Here is a 22,983-nt window from a genome sequence, read left to right as displayed (position 1 = left end):
CGGAATCACTAGACCGTGGAGCCTTTCAGAACCTGCAATGGTGAATGAAAAGGACGATGTCTTGGTAAGTTAAAATTCTCACATTTATGTATTTTTTAAATTGTTTGTATAGTTAAAATTCAGATTATAATTTCAGAATGGTTTCCAGTGGATGGATTTGATCACTGGATACAGTATGATAGTTTTAATTCCCTTTATTAAAGTCTAAAGGTTATTAAACTACTAAAGATTCAGCTCAATAACAGATTTTACTGTGGATCTATATACAAATGTTGCTGGTGTGTATTTCTAATGCAGTTGTGAGTTTATAATGGCAAACACTAGGCCTGGAAAGGTTTGTATAACAAAGAAAATATGTTGTGCAAAATAACCAAGTACATTTACTTTTGGCTTAATTTTATGCTACATTATACTTCCATTTACATTTCAGAGAATTTTTACATATTGTACCTGTATATTGTACATTTTATAATCTGTAATGAGCAAATAAAATACAATGCAAGATCGACCAATGAATTAACCACCAACTTTATCAACATAATGGGAAAGATTAGCTCCTCTGGCGCCAGCTACATTAAAATGCCACTTACATGTGAATGTGAATACAATAATCTACCATACAGTTAAAGACAGAGGCCATTTTGCCTGGATAGTGAGCTGTCTTACTTTAAATATTTAGTTTAGGACCTAATTTTATTTTGTAGAAGATATTTTTCATTTAAAATTTACATATGTTGCTTAAACCTGCAGTAACTGATTTAATGATTATACTGTATAGAAACAAGCTGTAAACACAACACTGACAGAGGTTATCATCACTTTATAAGTTGTTAGCAAACAGTTGCATATTTACACATCCAGCAATATTATTCATTTGAAACAGAATCCAACAGTCCAGTATTCACTTTTTAGCTCCATTTCTGGTGTCCAACAACACCCAGGGAAATAGACCCTTTATTAGTTGAATGCTTTGCCATGTTCACTTACTCATCTCTGTGTTTGCTGCAAACAGCTGCCTGCTGTGGCCAAAAAATATGGCATGAGAGCTACGTGTGATCCAGAATATTCACAGTAACTTTGCATTTATGATGGCTGCTTCAGGTCAAGGATCGAAATACCTCTTCTAAAATTGGAAACTGTGCAAAAGTTGTCTATATACTGGCAGTAGATGTGTATGTTTGAACATGTCACTAACAAAACACTTGTCCATTATATTTTGCAGAACCCTGCACCATGAATAACATTGACATGAGGCAACATGGCATTCACATAACAAAGTTCTCCAAGATGTATTCAGCCCATAATGATTGAGTTCACGTGTAAGAAAGACCTGTTGGCACAGTGGGAATCCTTTGGAAGTGTGATTATGGTGTGGAGCTGCTGCTCTCATGCCAATAAGGGCTTTCATTGACTGGGAATGATGCAACTTGAGGACTGTGAGTAACCACATATTATGACACAGTGCACCCAGTGATTTAAAGTGCTGCTTTAGAGAAAAGTTTGAACCTGTGCTTGTGTTACTTCTAGTCAGGACCTTTATAAAATTATAATCTGACATCTTTAACAATTTTTTTATGATTAAATCAGAGTTAATGCCATTATAAAACTCTCAGTTGAGGCCAAATGAAATAATAATAAAAAAAAAAAACAGCATGTTAGCAAATTGACATTAACATTGACATTTTTTGTAGTGCTACTAAAGAACTTACACATGAACAAGGCATGTGACCCTAATTTAACTTCTGACTCACATGTAAAGATCAATTAATCTGGTTTCACTTTGCCAATCTCAGTCTAGTCAAAGACAAGGAAAACATGAAAGCTATATGAAACTGGACCATAAAAAAAACAAATCCGTTTTTATTATATACATGGGAATGTGTCTGTAAAAAGTAAAAAAAAAAACATTTTATGAAGGAAAAATGTGGAGATGTTGAATCAAGATTATCTTTACAACACAATGGACAGTATGTCTGCCACCATTTGAATGGCCCTCAGTGGGTCCACAATATCTTTGAGCTTGTCCTTTCTGAGAACCCAATCTGGTGCAAATCTGTAAAACAAAAGCAGGATGTCAGTTACCACAGAAAACATCTGATATCTTAGACATATATAACTAGCCACAAATGCTTATTTGGCAATTTAGAAATGGGTAAAAACTGGTTTCTGTGTGCAGTTCTTTAAAATGAATTTAGATTGTTGTGCACATGCACAGATCACATTATGCTCGTGTGGCTTTGGGAGTATTCTCTTGCTCTGAGATCCATAAGATAGAAAACGTGGACATTTGGCTTTTCAGGCTTTTTCCAGAGATAAAATTGCTCATCACACATTGGCTGGTCTTTAATTAAATACATATTTTAATGTGGAATATTCTGATGGCACGTGGCTTTAACTTTGTTTAAATCAGAACACGTCCGCATTCTAGCATGAATGTCATGTTGCAATCAATAATTAAGGTAATGCTAGTCCATAAGTTAGGTTCTCTCTTCAACCTTAGGTGCTGCTAGCTTAGTGACCCACCAGCTGCCACTACTAGCTCAGTACACCATCCCAACAAGACTCAAGTTAAAAGTAATGTTGGTAGCTAGTAGGTAGTAGTGCTGTGACCACATATTCCATGGTGAACAGAGGGCCTAACTTGTGTACTGACATTAAATACTGATTGCAGAATGATTTTCATAATGGCTCCACCTGTCCTTAAGAGCGAGAAAATGTTTCACCCTCGCACATGAGCATAACATGGTCCATGTGTGTTAAGTGATCTGTCCACACGAACCTAGCAATCTGTAAAGAAACCGAAATCGGTAAAGCGATAGTCAGATTTACAGCTGCGTCAGTTGAAAACCACAGATTCAAACTAAATGAGTTTGTGTAAAATCAATAAGGACCTCATAAACTGAACTTTGGCAAGTTTTCTGGAACTTCTCACTGTGTGTGTGGACCAGCCCCTCCCAGCATTCAAATGCCTCCTTAATTTTGCAGGTCCAGGAAAAACACTGCACACAGTGCGGTGTGTAGAACATGCAACGCTTGTGTTGAGTAGCCTTTACCGGGAGTACTACTGACCTCACAGGTAGAAACGTTATGAAGGCGACACGTTGTTGAACCATGGAAACAATACAGTTAGTGTTTCAAATAAAAGCTAAAACAGAGTATCCGCTGCATCGAATCAAAATCACTCTGAATCGTATCTTTACACATTTTGCAGTATTTGTATCTAATCGTGGACCATGTATCAAGATACATATCAAATTGTGTGAGGGAGTGATACACACCCCTTGTAAATACATTTTAAAGAACTGCAGAAAATTGTTTTTACGCATTTGTAAATCTCAATATTTATATATAAATGAACACATTTATGGCCTTTAGGAGACACAGTTGTAATCTTAACTAATCGTAAATCACAGACTACGCATTTGTGGCTAGTTATGAGAGGATTTTACTCCTGTACACAGTATATATGTACATACTTTGGCACAGGGCGGGATTTACGAGGCGTTGCTTGAACAAAGAAGCTCCCGTTGACTGAGGCATTCATCTTCTGTTTGGCAACAGTTCTTTCTGCATCCATCTTGTGTTTGCGAGCAGTGAGGTGATAAATACTGCGTATCCTTTCCAAGGCCTTGGGGAGCTTCTTAACCTCCTAAAGAAAATAAAATGCATTATATTTATACTCTTTCCTTGTAGTTTTTATTAGTATTTATATTAAATTTCCTTAAATTACTGGAATAACTCATTTCAAAAGTATGTTACAGTAGTTACGGACCACAGCACGATGGTTGTCTTGCAGCAGGAGAGCGAGGAGGAAGCAGGCCTTTGTGAAGATGCTGCCACCCTTTTCTGCCACTTTATCCCCTGCCTTCTCCCGGTATCTCTGCAGCAGGTCCAGCAGTGTGTCTACAGAATGTTCCACCAAATATACTGCCTCGATGGTTTTGTGGTACTGAAGGAGGAAACCCAGAGTGAGTAGATGAGAGGAAAGAGAGCAAATAGGGAAGACAGTACAAACATGAAATTAAAACCTATGGACCTAAAACATAACAATGTAATGCAATGTTTAACATGGTGCATTATGGGTGAATGGTGGGGACAGCATAACGTGCACTATCACTACAAACAGTGGTTCATTGACTTGGAAATATTAATGTCAAAAAGATCTTCAAATGTTTTGATGTCCTTATTTCTGATCAAACACATTTCCGTCACTGCTTGCACACAACAATTAGCACGAACGTTGTTCCCTTCACCCACAAAGCACCGCAGTAAACACTTGTTCAGACAGAGCAAAGGAAAAAAAAGATTTGAGAGACAGGATAATAGCAAGGTGCCTGTCTCCCACACACAGTATGCACTCAAGGTTGTTGGTGACCAAACACAAACAAAAGCTGATAACATCCACAGTCATGTTGCTGTTGTTAAGTCAAAGGTCAAAGTGTTTATTTGTCATATGCACAGTTGGGAAACGTGTTTCCCTGTACAATGAAATTCTCACTTTGCCGTCCACATGAATGCCACAAAATACAAATGAAATATAAAGTAGATAAATAAGTAGCATAATATAAAATAAGTCTGATACAACCTGTCAATCGGGGAGCAGAGTTTCATGTGATCAGAGTGCACCACCATTATTTTCACTGTTAAAAGGAAATTACTATAAACCCTGCCAACATGTTCTTGGCAGAGTTTCTGATTATTTTCCAAGTCAAGCAATCAAAGTTCACACAGCAACATGAATAAAATCAATAAAACCAACCAAACATGCTGTGATCAGGGAATGGGGACTTGCAGATTTGGATAAAACGGGGACAAGAAAACAATAGAGTCAGATTCATCTTACACTTTGATCTCATATCTTGGTTCCCTGTCCTCCAGTTTCACCTCTCACTGCAAAAACCTAATAGGAAACTTGCCTGGACAAGTGTCTGTTTAATTCAATGTGATGTTCTGGCGTTACAGTATTAAATAATGCTCCTTTTCATATTTTCTCAGCTAATATTTTAATTATTTAAATATTATTTATAATATTGTAAATATAATGCTGCAGCCAGTGGAGGAGGATCTTTTGTCTGGTACAACCTACAAGCCGAACAAGTCAAATATTAGCAAAATCTCACAGACTTTACATTTTTATGTTTATATGTTCACACTGCAAATTTGCTGTACACTTTAGTCTTGTTCTGTTATTCTACAATTTGAACACTGAAATTTAAACCTATAACACACAAGTATTTGGCAATACTTTACACAATTTATTTTACATATGCTATACATGGTAAGTGAAACTAATTTGGTGTGATTGGAGGACTTTGGCTACTGTAAATGAAAACTGGACTGAAAATGCATTCCTAAATTCAGGTAGGAAGTGTAGCATTAATGTCAACTGATCACTATATTTACCATTATCTTCAAACGTTGATCACTTTATAAGGCAATGTTAGAGAAAACCAGCAGCTCTGGGTTCGAGGTACCTTGGAAAGGTTAAGGAGGATCTGGATGGATAAGGTGATGACGTCCATGCAGGGGACGCTCCTGTTGCAGCAGCGGATGAGCGTGAAGATGACATTAGTGGCACCGCTCTCCACCAGCCGCTCACAGCATTCTGGGGAAAGCCTGGTGGCAGTTTCTGTGAACACACACACACAAAAAGAGAGGCACAAACACATGGTTGGATTTTCACACACATTTGATTTTAGGAGCAGGTATTAACCAGCTGCTAATGTAACGAACTGAGTTTCATATATAGTAGTTGCTCTTCCACTAAAGCTAGTTTATAAGCTTTACAGTGTCTACATATGGGTCAATTAGCAGAAATAACCAAACCTTACCTAGATTTTTAAGGGCCTCTAGAATGTAGGAGAAGTGTTTGTAACGAAGGAGGTAATCCAGCGCAGATGACGTTTTGTTACACAGTTTGTCCTCCTCTCGGATGCTGGCAGAGACTTTAAGTAGGCGGTGTCTCAACTTTACAACCTTAGGATTGTCATTCAGTCGGCGGGAGCGGTGTCCTCTCCACAGAGCCTGGAGGGAGAAGATGGGAGGGGGAAAGACTCCAATCAGGTGATAAGCACTGGTGCATGTAAAAACCAAGGCTGTCTCTGACTGTGGTTACCTGAGCTTTGACAATGCCCCGTTGAACCCTCTTCTGGCGCCTGAGCAGGAGGAATTTTCGGACAGCCTTCTGGATGATGTATGCTGCTTTGTGGCGACAGGCTAACCAGCGCTTGACCGCTCTCTGCACTATAACCACCTTCCTCTTTTCCTCCAGATACCGTCTTCTCTGCTGCTTTGCTTTCACCCATTGCTAAGAAACAAGGGAATAATTTTAAGAAATGTTTCATTCATAGATTTAATTACATGCACCAGAGCACTAATTGTTTCCACTGCCAAATTCAGTTTGGAAAAATGGCATTCAGACCTGTTTATCTGTACCTGTATGGTGATGATGGAATGGATTTGCCTTTTTGCCGACTCTAAAGCCCAGTGGGCTCTCAGAGCTCGTTGGATCTTGATGGCACTGAGATGATGGAAGACAGCTGACGTAAAACGAAGCCTCCTCTCTGCCTTGGCTACCTCTTGTACCTGAAACACAACGTTATGCAAAGGATACAACCATTTTGCTTTTTATTTTTTGGGCCCATTTACTACAAATCAAATTTTAATATGGTCAGGTTTGTTCTGGGCAGGCAGTGGTTTCCTGTCACTTGACTATATTAATTTAATTTGTCTACTCAAGATTTTAAATTAACATTTAAATGCAATGTTTGCTTTGATGGATCACCAGTTAAAATTTTTACATTCCCCCAAGGTTAATGAATATAAACTCAATGCTGTATCGAGGAACAAAATACCAATTTATAGCAGGCTTTGAACTTTAAACTATGCCTATTACCTGTCTTCTTGCAATCCAAGCCTTGCAGTGTGCCTGAAGTGTGACGACAGCTTGCCGCATCCGGATGTAGTTGTTCCTCTCCGCCCTGCCAAGCTGCACTGCCCGGAACCTCCGCTGGAGTTTAATGGCTGCTTCTCTCTTCCTTTGGATGATACGCCTCTGCACTGAGGATCTCCAGCATGACTGGATCATAATGGCAGCTTGATTACGTCGCCTGAAGTCCTTCCTGACACACCACCCTCTAAATGCTGCCTGGATGATGATGGTGGATTGTTTCACTTTCACAAACTTTTCTCTTTCCTGTCTTTGGAGAATACAGGCCCGATAGTGTCTCTGGATGATAACTGCAGACAGTTGTATGGCCTGAAATTTGACTTCCTCTCTGTGCTTTCTGAACACAGACTGGATCACAGTGGCAGCGTGATGGCGACGAGCAACCTCCTTCCTCACCTGCTGGCCTCTGTACACTGCCTGAAGGATGATGGCTGCACCACGCAGTTCCAGGTACTGTGTTCTTTGTGCTTTACCTGATACAGTGGCCCGATATCGCTGCTGAATGGTAAGGACAGAGGATTTTAAGCTCAGATACTGCTTGCGTTCGGAATAGGCTCTGAAAGCTCTCTGGATAACACTGGCAGACTGATGGCTTTGTTTGATGATTCTTCTGGATTTCATTCCACGATAGGCAGCCTGTAATACAACAGCAGCTTTTCTGACCTCTTGGTAATTTTTCATCTCAAGGTTTCTCTGTCTCCGAGCTCTAAACCTCTGCTGTAAGACAGAGGCAGCCCAGCGCCGTCTCCTGAACGCTAACTGCTGTTTGTGCCTCCTGAAGTTTGCCTGAATGACAGTAGCCGCCCTGTGCATCTTGGCAATGTTGGTTCGAACATGATGACCTCTGAAAGCTGCCTGGAGAACAACAGCAGAATTTCTCACTTTTAGGAAGTTTTCTTTTGCTCGCCTCTGAAGAACAAGGGCCCGATAGTGTCTCTGGATGATAACTACAGATAGTCGCATGGCCTGAAATTTGACTTCCTCTCTGTGTTTTCTGAACGCAGACTGGATCACAGTGGCGGCCTGATGGCGATGAGCAAACTCTTTCCTCACCCGACACCCTCTGTATGCTGCCTGAAGCATGACAGCGGCACGTCGTGTTTTTTGCCATTTTTTCATTTGTTCCTTTGCTGCTACAGTGGCTCGATACCGCTGCTGAATGGTGAGGACAGAGGATTTTAAGGTCAGATACTGCTTGTGCTCACAGTGTGCTCTGAAAGCTCTCTGGATAACAGTGGCAGCTTTGTGGTTTTCTTTGAGGTTTCTCCTTGATTTCATTCCACGATAGGCAGCCTGTAATACAACAGCAGCTTTTCTGACCTCTTGGTAATTTTTCATCTCAAGGTTTCTCTGTCTCCGAGCTCTAAACCTCTGCTGTAAGACAGAGGCAGCCCAGTGCCGTCTCCTGAACTCTGACTGCTGTTTGTACCTCCTGAAGTTTGCCTGAATGACAGTAGCCGCCCTGTGCATCTTGGCAATGTTGGTTCGAACATGATAACCTCTGAAAGCTGCCTGGAGAACAACAGCAGAATTTCTCACTTTTAGGAAGTTTTCTTTTGCTCGCCTCTGAAGAACAAGGGCCCGATAGTGTCTCTGGATGATAACTACAGATAGTCGCATGGCCTGAAATTTGACTTCCTCTCTGTGTTTTCTGAACGCAGACTGGATCACAGTGGCGGCCTGATGGCGACGAGCAAACTCTTTCCTCACACGACACCCTCTGTATGCTGCCTGAAGAATGACAGCGGCACGTCGTGCTTTTTGCCATTTTTTCATTTGTTCCTTTGCTGCTACAGTGGCTCGATACCGCTGCTGAATGGTGAGGACAGAGGATTTTAAGGTCAGATACTGCTTGTGCTCACAGTGTGCTCTGAAAGCTCTCTGGATAACAGTGGCAGCTTTGTGGTTTTCTTTGAGGTTTCTCCTTCGCTGCTGAATGGTGAGGACAGAGGATTTTAAGGTCAGATACTGCTTGTGCTCACAGTGTGCTCTGAAAGCTCTCTGGATAACACTGGCAGACTGATGGCTTTGTTTGATGATTCTTCTGGATTTCATTCCACGATAGGCAGCCTGTAATACAACAGCAGCTTTTCTGACCTCTTGGTAATTTTTCATCTCAAGGTTTCTCTGTCTCCGAGCTCTAAACCTCTGCTGTAAGACAGAGGCAGCCCAGCGCCGTCTCCTGAACGCTGACTGCTGTTTGTGCCTCCTGAAGTTTGCCTGAATGACAGTAGCCGCCCTGTGCATCTTGGCAATGTTGGTTCGAACATGATGACCTCTGAAAGCTGCCTGGAGAACAACAGCAGAATTTCTCACTTTTAGGAAGTTTTCTTTTGCTCGCCTCTGAAGAACAAGGGCCAGATAGTGTCTCTGGATGATAACTGCAGATAGTCGCATGGCCTGAAATTTGACTTCCTCTCTGTGTTTTCTGAACGCAGACTGGATCACAGTGGCGGCCTGATGGCGATGAGCAAACTCTTTCCTCACCCGACACCCTCTGTATGCTGCCTGAAGCATGACAGCGGCACGTCGTGTGGCTGCACCACGCAGTTCCAGGTACTGTGTTCTTTGTGCTTTACCTGATACAGTGGCCCGATATCGCTGCTGAATGGTAAGGACAGAGGATTTTAAGCTCAGATACTGCTTGCGTTCGGAATAGGCTCTGAAAGCTCTCTGGATAACACTGGCAGACTGATGGCTTTGTTTGATGATTCTTCTGGATTTCATTCCACGATAGGCAGCCTGTAATACAACAGCAGCTTTTCTGACCTCTTGGTAATTTTTCATCTCAAGGTTTCTCTGTCTCCGAGCTCTAAACCTCTGCTGTAAGACAGAGGCAGCCCAGTGCCGTCTCCTGAACTCTGACTGCTGTTTGTACCTCCTGAAGTTTGCCTGAATGACAGTAGCCGCCCTGTGCATCTTGGCAATGTTGGTTCGAACATGATAACCTCTGAAAGCTGCCTGGAGAACAACAGCAGAATTTCTCACTTTTAGGAAGTTTTCTTTTGCTCGCCTCTGAAGAACAAGGGCCCGATAGTGTCTCTGGATGACAACTGCAGATAGTCGCATGGCCTGAAATTTGACTTCCTCTCTGTGCTTTCTGAACGCAGACTGGATCACAGTGGCAGCCTGATGGCGACGAGCAAACTCTTTCCTCACCTGCTGGCCTCTGTACATTGCCTGAAGAACGACAGCTGCTCTGCGCATTTGCAGGTCTCTTTTCCTTTTTTCCTTTGCTGCTACAGTGGTCCGATACCTCCGTTGAATGGTGAGGACAGAGGATTTTAAGGTTAGGTACTGCTTGCGCTCACAGTGGGTTCTGTAAGCTCTCTGGATAACAGTGGCAGCCTGATGCCTTTGTTTGATTATTCTTCTGGATTTCATTCCATGAAACGCAGCTTGTAAGACAACAGCAGCATTTCTCTTGGCTTTTAGGGTTTGCATCTCCTCTCTCATTTTTTTGTTGGCTCTGTAACATGTCTGCAGTACACTGGCAGCCCAGCAGAGCTTCTTGTAGTAGGTTCTGTGCTGATATTTGCGGAAGTGAGACTGAATTGTTACAGCTGCCATATGCTGGATATGCAACTGCTTTCTGACCTCATATCCTCGGTAGGCTGCTTGCAGATAGATGACTGCCCTGCGCTTTGACAGATATACCAGATGTTCTTTTCTTGCCAGCATCATTGCTCTGTACCTCTGTTGACAAACCAAAACTGCTTTCTTGATAGCTATAAACCTATTTCTGTCTCGGATGGTGAGGAACTTTCGCTGAATGACCACAGCAGCTCTGTGCATCTCTGCAACCTTCCTCCTAGCCCTGTGGCCACGATATGCTGCCTGGATGGCTACAGCTGAAGATTTCATTGTTCTGTAGTTCTGCAGCTGCTGATCCCTGAGCAACCTCGCTCTGTAGCGTTCCTGAATAATAATGGCAGCACACTTGGTGGCAAGATATGCCATACGCATTCTGTGCATCCTAAACTGAGCTTGGATTGCTCTGGCTGCGTTGTGCCTCTTCTTTAGGTCTTCCCTCACTCTAAATCCTCTGTAGACAGCTTGTATCTTTATGGTGGCCTGCTTTAGCTCCCTGTACTCAGTTTGCTGTGCCCTGCGGAGCAGAAGAGCTCTGTATCGACTTTGGATAATAATCACAGCACTTTGAAGGAGATAATATTGTTTCCTACATAAAAACATCCTAACTGAAGATTGAATGACAGTTGCCGCCCAGTGCATTTTGTTCAGCTCTGTCCTAACTCTCATGCCTCTGAATGCAGCTTGAAGAGTAACACAGGCTGCTCTCTGGTGCAGAAATGCTTCCCTGGTCTCCTTTCCAGCAACATAAGCTTTGTAGTGACATTGTATGATTACAGCTGCTGCCTTCTTTGACCTGTACTCAGCTTGTGCTTTGTGCTGACGATAGTAAGACTGTATCAGTGTTGCACATTGATGCTGCTTTTCTATCCACTTCCTGTCAGCTCTGCCTCTCCAGTTCGCTTGTATGATAAGTGCAGCTTTCCTAAGAGCGTCATAATTCTGCTTTGTCTTATGAGCCAAAGTTGTGGCTCTGTACTTCTGCTGTATCACAGCTGCAGCTTTTTTCAAGACAAGATAGTGCCTTTGAGCAGCATACCTCCTAAAACCTGCCTGGATTACCTTTGCTGCCTTGTGTTGTTTCTTCAGCGACTCTCGAGCCACTTTTCCACGATAAGCTGCCTGTATGGTAACAGCAGCCCATCTCATCCTCATAAACATTTGCCTCTCCATGTCTCTTTTCACAGAGGCCCTAAACCAGCATTGAATTATGACTGCAGCACATCTCTTTTGTGCCACCTGTTTTCTGACAGCATGTCCTCGGAAGGCGCTCTGGATGACAGTAGCTGAGTGGTGCTGATGCTTCCACATCTGAAAGCATCGCCTCTGTGCATGACCTCTGTATTGGGCTTGAAAGAGCATGATGCTTCTCTTGATCTTTCTGTACTGATGGAGACACCTCTGCATTCTGTACCAAGACTGAATCCTTACAGCAGCAGCACTTCTTGTGGCCAGTTTTTCCTTGTACCACTTCTTAAACATGGCTTGTATCACTTTGGCAGCTCGGTTTTCTTTTTCTGTTTTCTGGGTTTTCCATCTTCTATATCCTCTCTGTATTTTTACCACTACAGTTCTAAAGGAACAATACCATTCCCGATCTTTTCTTGCAAGAGCCCATGCTCGTGAGTGCTTCTGAATGACTGTTGCCGCCCAGTAGATTCTTTCATAAGCAGAAGCAACCCTCTTCATTCTCCACTGTGCTTGGACAACAATGGTGTAGTATCTGAGGCGTAGGTAAGCCCTCCTGACCAACAACATCCTCCAGTGAGCCTGTATGGACAAGATAAGAAACATCTGTTTAAAAAGTGATTACACAAGCAGGCTCCATTATTCTAGTATCCTTGCTGTAACAAAATGGACAGACATTAAAAACCTGAGCAAATCAATATTTTATATTTTATTGTCAGCCTTTCATCCGCACATAGACTAACAAACACCTACCTGAATGACAGCTGCTGCTTCATGCTGCAGAGTCTGAAATTGAGCCTCTTTTCTTAGCCTCAGCCTGTTGCGGGTGAAATATCCCCTCCAGGCAGACTGGATGAGAACAGCAGCTTGATTCCGCCTCTTAGCCCTGCACTTCTGTAGAAAATTCCTCACAACTAACTGGATTTTCAGAGCAGCTGTGTTTCTTTCCTGTGTCCAAAAGAAACAAGATAAATGAATAAATCATTAGGCATCATTTTGGGACCATCCATACATAACTGGCTAACATCTCAAACTTGGCACCAAACTCAGAACCCACCTCGTAGAGCTGCAGATCTTTCTTTAGGCTGTATTTCCTCCAGGCGCCCTGTATCACCCGAGCTGCCCTGGTTTCTTTCCTCAGGTCCAGCAGACGAGCACACAGGAACGAAAGGTAAGACATCACAACCTGGAAATACACAGATGTGGATAAAAGGCAGAAATGTAGTGTTCACTCTGGTCTTAACACTAATTTTCAAACATCTTGGGGTTGACTTATTTCCATCTACAGGATTTAATAGAACAACAATTTACAGTTTGTTGTTCCAAAAAACCCCATTAATTTAAACCTTGATTGCTTCATCTTCTAAAAGTGATTCAGTGCATTTTGTTATTTGTAAATACAGCTATGAAAAGACCCTGGTCTCGGAGCTGGCACTAACAGCCGACACTGCACAGTGAAAACATGCGATAAAATCTTGTGGCCATGACAGAAGGAAGAGTGAGGAATCAATACTTGGGAACATGAATAATATTCTGTTAATGGCAGAAAACAAAACTGCTTCTGCTCATAAAGGAAAAATGTTCCACTGACAATTAATCACACATTACAATTAATCACACATTGAACGTCAGCATGTCAGAGGACAGAGAAGCCTCGTCCCTCTCACCTTCTCACTGGGGATAGTGTTGGACATGTCAGCTGGGTTGATCATGGCGGGAACTCCGCCAAGGAAAGCCACAGCAGTGTTGACCAGTCTGAAGTTGTTTTTCTCGTTTTCCAGAAGCTGTTTAAACGTCACTGATGGAGAATCTGGGCCTGTTCACAAAATGACACAGCTGCACTTAGAAGTCATACATACAAGCTTACATTTTACATCGTTGGGACTGTGGTTGTGTAGGGGAAGGAGCAGCGACCACTGGTTGGATTTGTCAACCTCGGAGCTACTTGAAAGGGAATGTAGCTGGTGAATTCTCCACCGTAGAGTCATTTTTGTATTCATTTAGTTCTGTAAAATAACTAAAGTTAAAAAGTAAATGTAGTGGAGTAAAAAGTACAATATTTGCTTCTAAAATGTAGTGAAGTCCAAGTATGAAGTAACAGAAAATGAAAATACTCAAGTACAAATACCTCATAATTGTACTTAAGTACAGTACTTCAATAAATGTACTTTGTTACTTTCCAGCATTGTTTAGAACAGATATTTTAAAAAAATGCAGTTATTTGACAGCGTTAATAAAATAAATAAATAAATACATCATTTTAATTTAAACCTTTGCAGTACCACTCTGCGGGCACCAGTGGGCCTAACCCTACATTCTGGTTTACTCCTATGATCTCCCTCAATTTCTTTTTCCCCCAAATGCCTGTTTTCCACACCAATAATGTCTGTGTGATGAGCAAATCACCGCTGGATCATTTTAAAAAACGTGCATTCAAACAGATAACTGCAGTGAGGACACGGCACACAGCTGACGTACCGTACAGGCCTGTCGGCAAGGAGTCAAAGGAGCTGTCAGAATCGCTGGCTGAGCAGCTGAGCTCAAGGCGGCCCCTCGGTGAGCACTCGACAGTCTGTGTGGTGCTGTGACTGACAGCCTCCTCTGGCAGCAGACTGGGGTGGTAGTGGTGGATAAGGTAGCAGAGGATGCGGCCATCTGAGAACGCCACGGTGAAGTTCTCCACCTATGCAGACAGACAGCTGACTTTTCCTGACATTTCCTGTCTTCTAAAAGCAGACCCTGTGAAGACTTCTGTGACACTGATTTAGGGCTGAAAAACTAAGCTCAACAACAGTGAAGCTGTTCTTTATTGTTCCATCTTTTGATAAGAGGTCAAAGTCATGTCAGATTTTATTTCAAACTCACCTTCAGGTTGTAGAAGTCACACACAGCACGGGCCCAGTCCATCAGCAGGGTAATCCTGGTGCTGCCATGTTCATACGGCACCCGGGTCTTTGCAGGACTTGGCTGAAGTCCCCAATCGGCCCTCACACATAGCAGCCTCCGTTTGGTCCTCAACGCTCTCTTCAGGAATCCAGTCTCTTCCCTCAACTGATCCTCGTCCAGAATCACCTCCACCTTAAAGTGTTGTCAAATAAAATCTCTTATCAGTGAACAATTTTCACAAGTTAAAAAATGACTAGAATTTTGTGAACAACCAGCCAAGTCAGATACGCACATGAAACGCAAAGATGATTTTCCACAAGAGGCTTAATGTCTTTTCTCTGTGTCCATCCACAATGTCTCTGGAGTCAATGGTGGAGCCTGAAAATGAAGACAAAATGCTGAACCATCAGTTTACTGCACACAGACCGCAGCACAGTGTCAGTTTTTCATGCCGAAGTGAAACATGTAGGCAATGAGAAATGTCCAAAAACATGATGACAAACTCTCATTTAGTTGAGGGCAAACACTGCCTCAGGTTGAGCCTCTCTCCCTGTTACTGTTTGCTCAGGACAAAAACCATAATTACCATTTTCATCCTTGAGATCGACCCCTTTGCTTTTGAGCACTTGCAGAACAATGTCGACGTTGTGAACCTTCTGCAGGCGGCTGATGGCTGGCAGACGGAGCTTCGCCAACAAAGCCCAGTCCTGGGTGAGGAGTTCCATCACACGGCTGAAAGAAACCCAATATGAAAAAAAACTTCATAATGAGGATGCTTTTTTTTTTTTTTAGGTCTTTTGTGTTACATGTACTGTAGAATCGAGAAACACAGATGTTTCTGAGGTATCTAAACTGCCTTTATTAGCTGGGAATTAGTTTTAAGTGGACCTAAAGATCAGATAGTGTGATACAATTTCTTTTCAGGAAATTTAGTTGAAAAACTGATTGCAAACTATTCATCCATGCCTGTTCTAGAGCATTTCTGATCCTTAAATCTACCTTTGTCCTGAAGAGCCACATACAAGACTGAACTATGATCACAGAGTAATCCTGTTACACTGACAAGGCAGTTAGTGAGAATCCTGCTAAGCTCCAGGGATACTGAGGTGTAGCTGAGCCTGACCTCTGAGAAAAGTGAATATCCCAACGGGGATCAAAGTGTCATATTAAAATTCATGACATCTCACTCACACTAGCCGAATCCCACATTTCAAGTCAACTGCCAGATTCTTCACAGCAAAGTTGAACTCATCCAAGGGCATCTGAACGTGGGAGACAGGTAACCCCAGGTAGCCGAGGTGTCGGGGGAGGATCCCCTCTCCACTCAGGAAGTCCCTGGAGAAGGCCAGGAGTAGGTCTTTACTTGTCTGTAACCAAAAAAAAATAAATTAATTAAAATAAAATCAGGCCTGATATGCACAGTATATTATTAGAATTAGTATCCTAATAGGTGCCATGTATAAAATGCCTGTAAGGGTGCTTTAACACCTACGCTATATAATTTAGTTAACGCGAACCCCGGTGCATTTGTCTGGTTAGTACGAATTGTTTGTGCTCATGCGGAAGCTGTCAGTCAAACTCTGACTAAGCAATGTGTGCAGCATATTGTGACTAGTTTGGCAACCACAGCACGAGTGTCAGCAGGTGAGTGCAAGAATTTCACCTTCTGTCAGTCAGTCAGAAGCAGTGACAACCACATTTACGTGTGCGGTTCATTATATCCATTAAAAACTGTGTGACAGAGCAATCCCATTTCAACACCCCCATAATATTGCTGTTTCTACATGTCAGTCATAATCATAATGTGGTTTATTTTTTGTCCAGTTTATCTGACTTTGATGGCTTTAATATCACAATTACTGTATTATATACTAAAAATAAGACCTGTTATTTCCTGTTAACATTCAGTCTAAGACAGGAAAGAAGCCAGGAGTATGAGATCTTCATAAGTGACAAAAACCTCCAGATTTTATGTTCTCCACAAGTTTAGGATTTCACTTATTTGACATGGCTGCACCTTCAACAAGACAGTGATTAGATTCCCCCCCCTTTTATGGATTTAATGTTTATTGTTGACAGGGGGAGGCCTTGGCCTACCTTGAACTCTGAATCCACGCAGAACAGACAGGGGTCGTGCTCAATCAGCCGAGACTCTTTGGCCTTGTCCAGGAAACACACCAGCAGGAGCAGCTTCTTCAGAGTAAAGCGAGACAGCGCCTCCTCATGGCCTCAACAAGAAAAGGTTAACACAAGCCTACATTAGTTTTTGTTATACTACTACATAACAAATCTTAACTGAATTGATACTCTTTCGATTTCTAATGTTCGAGTAAAGGCCCCATAATAGTGTAAATGTGTGCTTCTAAGTTGAAAGAGGGATTCCAAATTTAAAGAAACCTGAAATGTTCAGCCATACTTTTTAAATCTATATACAAAAGTGTATTTTTGGGAGGTGGAAAAGTTTGGGACATTTTAACCTAACAGTGACTGGTTGGATATTCAATTAACCATTTTAAGATAACTTTTTTTAAAAAGTAAAATCTCAAAACTTTCTTTGGTTCAGGCTTCTCAAATGTTAGTTATCGATTCTGATGTTAGGATGCTGATGAAGGGTCAGGATTTCCGTCTGTTTATGATAAGACAAAAACGTTTGTGTCTGCTGAAACACAATGTTGTTTTAATAATTCTGCATTCAAATATACTACAAGTAGTTTCCCAAGAAAGTCTCTACCTCTAGTGGCAGTAACACAACAGTCTTTGGTTCAGATAGCACAACAGCTAGTGGTGTTTAATTACCATCTTTGTAAAGGTGAGGCACCCTGGGGTGCCTGAACTCTGCAGCAATGTCTGGGTTCCACAGCAGCCGCTGGAGGATGAACATAGCCAGACCCAAGGCATCACTGTTGCTCTCTAGTGAAATCAACTCCCCGTAGATCGTCTGAGAAAGAGCAACACTGTATTTAACATGAATGCTAAACAAAACTAATGTTGAAAAGCAGAAGAGAACGATGTATCGATACCTCGAGCCCAATCCGCAACCACAGCGGATTGTACGAAAGAAGCCAGTTGAGGACTTTTTGTCGTTCACCTAAAAGTTGGCAAAAACCAAGAAAATAATTACTTTCAAGATTATCCAGAGGTTTGATAGGAACTCCACAGCACTGAAAAACCCTACGACGGCAGTTTTATAATATAGGACATTTACCTATGTCCTTCCAAAGATGGCGGTCTTTTCGGACCAGCAGCCGCTTGGCCTCCACCTCCAGTTCGAGCCTCTGAATAGCCTTGATCATGGCCTCTGATGTGAACAGCTGGCAGGCAGAACGACGGAGGCGGTTTAGATTCCGTCGGGCTGTGTAGGTGCTGAAAGACATCTCCTCTTTGGTAGGAGCTTTAAGCACACTGAAGTCGTTATCACTGCCCATAGCAATGGACACGGCGCTCACTGCACAAGAAACACATGACAGAGGCAAAGCTTAAGACTTGTACAGAACTATCAAGTCCACTGTACAAGCTAGAGCTGAAAAACCTCTGTAAAGTCCACTGAAATAATTATTGTGTTTAAGGTGTAAAATGTTCAGTGAATGAGAAATCACATGCAAGCTACTATCAGAGTGTGATTCACTTCTTTATTTCTGGAAACCGAACACTATGCTTCCCCAAAGTGGCGACAGTCTGCTCAGTGTCTAAGTGCACGGATGATACCTTTAGCAACCTCTGTGTTGACTTTAAAGTCATCTGGGGTGAGGACATAGTTGATCCACCATGTAAACCCTCTCTCCTGCTTCTCAATCCACCTCTCATCATAGAACATGTTCTTGGCTGCAAACGGCATCGGGTGCCTCGGTATAGCTGCAAGAAAACGATTGATGCAGAAAACAACATTTTAAAGATTAAAAAAAAAAAAAAAGTGAAACATATTTTCATGCACCACAAAAGCCGATTTTACATTATCCTGATATCAAATACCTGTTTGAGCAGGCTTAATAAAGGTCAGCTTTGACTGTGCTACAGCAACAATTTTTGACTTCTTCACAGATGGAGTGCGAGACGATTTCAGACTTGGAGCACCTATGACAAACAGGACAAAAGCTATGTTCAATTTCACCATAAATTGTAGTGAAGACTCAAACCTGTAATGATCATATGAAGTACAAAAGATTGTACTTCATATGATCATTACAGGTTTGAGTTATAACTTTGCTTCGTGGCTTTTAAGTTATGAATGTGTCTCTCCTAAGAACACGTTATTAACCCTCACTCACAGAGAGACCTGCACCCCAAGCGCAGACATCAACTCTTGTATGAAAGTACTTCCCTTGAGAAGGTAATTAGATGTCATTTTATACCTCGTGAGGTAGGTTTAGAGCTCAGCTGCTGCTTCTTCTTGGCAGGGACTGCAGACCTCACACTCTTCAGAGATGATGCAGACATTGAACTCAACGAGCCTGGAAAACAAAGCGTTTGTAGTAAACACAGAGGGTCCACAAACAAGGCAGACATTTGACACACAGGTTCCAACACAGGAACCTATTTTCATTCTGTTAATGTCTTTTCATTTACTGAAGTGTTAGATGGTCTTTTCTGCATTGTTTTTACATATGTCTACTTCTGTGGCACAAAAATGTACTGTGGCAAATATTTAGGGGCTTGGTGGCCCGTGGGACCAGCGCTTAAAAATATTAGCATCTATCCCTGATGAGTGTCTTGAATAAACTGGCAAATTAAGCTTTTATGTACTTGAAAGTGCAATCACTGTTTACAGAGGTATGAAACAGAAGTAACAAGCATTTTACACTTCACAGCTGCCTACCTGCTGCTCTCGGCAGTTGCCTCTGTGATGCACTTCTCTGCTCCTGCGCTGATCTTGGAGGCTCAGTTTTTCCAGCTACCACCCTGCTCCTTTTGACCCTGTCACTTTTCAAGGCATCTTCTTCCTTTGCATCACTTTTCAAATACTCCTCACTCTTCCTCTTCTTGCTCTTCAATGCTATGTGAATGGGAAATGACTCTTCCTTATCGGACACATGTGTCAGCTGCTCATACACATTAGGGTCCGTTGAGAGGTTGAGGCGAAGTAGAGAAGATGGGCCGACGGGTGATGAGGGAAGGGCGCTGGTAAAAGCAATGGGGGCAGGGCCTGCAGGAGGGGGAGATGTGCATGAGAAAGAGAAGCAAGTAGGAGCCGTAGACAGAGGCGAGGTGACAAGGATAGGCGATCTGTCGAGCCGTACAGTTAGGCCAGAGGAGGTAAACTCCAGGGCCTGATGTCTGTCATCACACAGGAGGCTGGAAGCCACAGAGCTTTGCCGTCCTTGGGTTCCTGTGCCCAGGTCTATCACAGGAAGGTTTGGAGTGCCTGGTCCAGAGTCACACTGACTGCTGCCGTCAGACAGCTCGAGTGTTTGGTCCAAGAGCCGTCGCCTTGATTTCTTCATTTTCCTTCCATTTGAACAGTTTGTCTCAACTGGAGCTTTACTCTTGGTCACTGTGGTAGAGGTGAAAGAAGCTTTTTTAACTCTTTCCACAGCCTTATCAGACTCTGAAACAACAACCTCACTCACAACAACTTTTTTGTTGACAAAGAAAGTCAGTCTTGGCTCACTAGACTCAGACAACTCTGGGCTATCAGGTAATACTCTGGGGACATTTCTGTCAGACCCACAGCTATGACTCTCACACTTGGATTCCAGCGAATCAGAAAAGTCACCGCTTGAACTATCATCTCGAGGACTGGGGTTAACGTGGGCCAGATCAGAGTCGATGATGGCCAGTGCATGTTTCAAAGACAGAACTGGGGTTCTACTTAATGCACAGTCTCCTTCAGCATCAGCCACAGACTTTACAGTAGCAGGAACTGGGCTTTCTGACTGAATATGAGGCATGAGCTTCTTAAACCTTTCTGGTGTCCCAGTAGGTGACAGGGTCCTGTTAAGCACTTTGGAAATGTCTTTGTTTTCAGGTCTGCCTGCCAGAACATCTGGGCTAGTAGACATGCTGCCGGAGTCCATCGACTTTGTGTCCGGGACAATTAGGACAAGACAAGAGCTCTTCTGAAGGTGATGGACATTCTCCTGGTCTGACAACACCAGAGTCTCTTGCCTCTGGCTGGGATTTATGACCTTCTGCTCCTCTATTTTCCAAGGAGGGTCGGCAGTAGGACTGCACTTTGTGAGGGACCTCTCTCTGACAGCTTTGCTCTCATTGAGTGAAGCAAGTGGGCTGCGGGGCTTGTCGCGCTTATACTGCGGCGTCCGGGACACTTGGAAAGTTTTATTGGCTGCCATCTTCAAGGTGGCCTCTGTTTTCTTTCCTCTGGGGGCAGCTGTTTTTTCACCTTGCCTTTTGTTTTTTATTGTGTCCCATAAGCTTTTCTGAAATACAGAAACAATAAATATAAGACATGGCAGACTTGTGACATCAAGCACTACTTAGTATTGAGCAAACAACTGAGGTTGCTTAATGTTTAGCTGTGAATATGAACTGCAAATGTTTGCTACATGCAAAGAACATTCCAATGAAACACTAAAGTATACAGAATATTTTAGAGCTGAAACAATGAGTCAGCTTACAAAAAACTAACTGGCAATAAAATGTGTTTTATAACACATATTTTCTGGTTATGTCTCATCTGTAACACAGAACAAAATATCTATACTGTATCTAAAAATATGTAAATATGATTTCAACTATTAAAAGCCTCAAATCTGACTTACCTTTTTCTTTTTTGGTGCTTCTGCTCTCCCCAGCAGAACAGCCTGGTGCTTAATAACGCCATTGGCGTTGAAGATGATGAGCTCCCGGACCCTGCCTTCTTCTGTTGGAGTCCAGGACACTGTCAAATTGAAGGAGTCTTCAGGCTGCAAACACAAACACAAGGCAAGATATGGAGCAACTGCAAGTCTTAATGAGCACATGTAGGACAAAATAAAAATCATTAAGGGGTATATGTTTGTCCAGCTAGAAAAAAAAAAATCAAAGTAGTGATATAATGTGGGTCACCCTTCCTATGATTGTAATTCATACCAAAGTAAGACAAATGCAAGGGGGGGGAAAGGCTTAAAACTATATTATCACACCACAGAATTATCTAAATTTATCAGTGGGATATAACAAGAATTTTAAATGTTATAGTTAATTCATTTACCGCAATCTGGATCCCTGAATACAATGGTCAAGGTCAAAGTGTTTATTTGTCATATGCACAGTTAGGAAACGTGTTTCCCTGTACAATGAAATTCTTACTTTGCCGTCCACATGAATGCCACAAAATACAAATGAAATATAAAGTAGATATGAATGATGAATGGATGGATTTGTGACAGCACTTCAGTTCTCTCTAATATCTTGAAGAGCAACTCCTAGCGACTGTGGCTGGCAGTAGTGACTCTCAGGTTTGATGGTGAACAAGAGGGAACTGCTAACGTTACATGCAGAAACATTATATGAATAACATTCCGGCATACAGCTGCTAAGTGACGTTTGCTCAGTTCATTTAGCCAAGACTTCAATAACCTCTCAGGCCTTTTTAGGAAACTAAAATCTTGTTGTAGGAACACATGAGTTGTCTAATTTGTGAAGAAGAAAATCAGCATACCTGTATCGTGAACGTTCTGCGGTCCACAGAAAATCCTTTTATTGACGGGATCTTTTCAATAGTAACCTCCACTTCTGCATCATCCGTAGGGTTCTCAATTCGCAGCACAGCGGACTTAGAGGTGCCTAGCTTTACGGCTCCAAATGTCACAAAAGGAGCCTTTGAAAAATGGCTCAAACTCAAAACGGGGACGTCGTTCTCCTTGTTAGCATCGCCTCTGTTTACTGGACTGAAGTCCAGAAATCCTCTCAGAGTCGAAGTTACCGCTTCAGCCATTTTACATAAAAACACGCTTCGTGGTACGCTACATGTTATGGATTTAGTTCTTTAAAACAGCTAAAATAACAACGCACACTGCTGGTAGTCGACAAAAAACACGTTAAAACACGCTTCCTACAACACTACACGATGCAATTTGAAACTCGGGCAAGCTGTTTAATCAGCCAATGAAAAACGAGGGATTGTAACGTCCTGTCCAATTGGTGATAAGAATACACAAAAACTGTATGAATACACAGTTACCGACCAATCAGTCATCGACTATATTTTTAAACTCTCATAAGGCGTGCCCAGACTCTGGGAGATGAAAAACTTATTTTTCGACACCACTATATCCGATGAAATAGTTTATCCTCTAAATATTTTTAACTAAATTCGACCTAAACCTAGGAAACACTAATAACCGATAATCATTCAAAATGTTTAAAGAGAGCATCGTAAGTGGTTTACATCTCTCTTCTAAAGCAGAAAAAGGTCCACGAGTGATGATTCA

At 42.2% G+C, this 22,983-nt stretch overlaps 1 protein-coding gene across 1 annotated transcript; it reads right to left on the bottom strand.

Moving 5' to 3' along the window:
- Positions 1 to 749: 749 nt before the first annotated feature.
- On the bottom strand, positions 750 to 22,677 carry aspm (assembly factor for spindle microtubules). Its single transcript, XM_020587202.1, has 27 exons — positions 22,212 to 22,677; positions 21,331 to 21,474; positions 19,428 to 20,988; positions 18,964 to 19,062; positions 18,584 to 18,685; positions 18,320 to 18,466; positions 17,820 to 18,059; positions 17,635 to 17,702; positions 17,411 to 17,552; positions 16,712 to 16,842; positions 15,806 to 15,981; positions 15,201 to 15,346; positions 14,907 to 14,992; positions 14,594 to 14,806; positions 14,207 to 14,411; positions 13,396 to 13,544; positions 12,786 to 12,914; positions 12,482 to 12,676; positions 9,493 to 12,310; positions 6,896 to 7,386; positions 6,436 to 6,585; positions 6,116 to 6,307; positions 5,832 to 6,024; positions 5,475 to 5,629; positions 3,773 to 3,949; positions 3,477 to 3,649; positions 750 to 2,053 (listed from the first exon to the last, which is right to left on the bottom strand). The coding sequence occupies exons 1-27, from the start codon at positions 22,485 to 22,487 to the stop codon at positions 1,951 to 1,953; spliced, it is 8,661 nt and encodes a 2,886-aa protein (XP_020442858.1). The 5' UTR covers positions 22,488 to 22,677; the 3' UTR covers positions 750 to 1,950.
- Between the last annotated feature and the right edge of the window lie 306 nt (positions 22,678 to 22,983).

Source organism: Monopterus albus, unplaced genomic scaffold (genome assembly GCF_001952655.1).
Source record: "Monopterus albus unplaced genomic scaffold, M_albus_1.0 scaffold444.1, whole genome shotgun sequence".
NCBI classification, from domain to species: domain Eukaryota; kingdom Metazoa; phylum Chordata; class Actinopteri; order Synbranchiformes; family Synbranchidae; genus Monopterus; species Monopterus albus.
The sequence above is the reverse complement of the archived record's forward strand: the minus strand, read 5'-3'. Positions and strand labels throughout refer to the sequence as shown.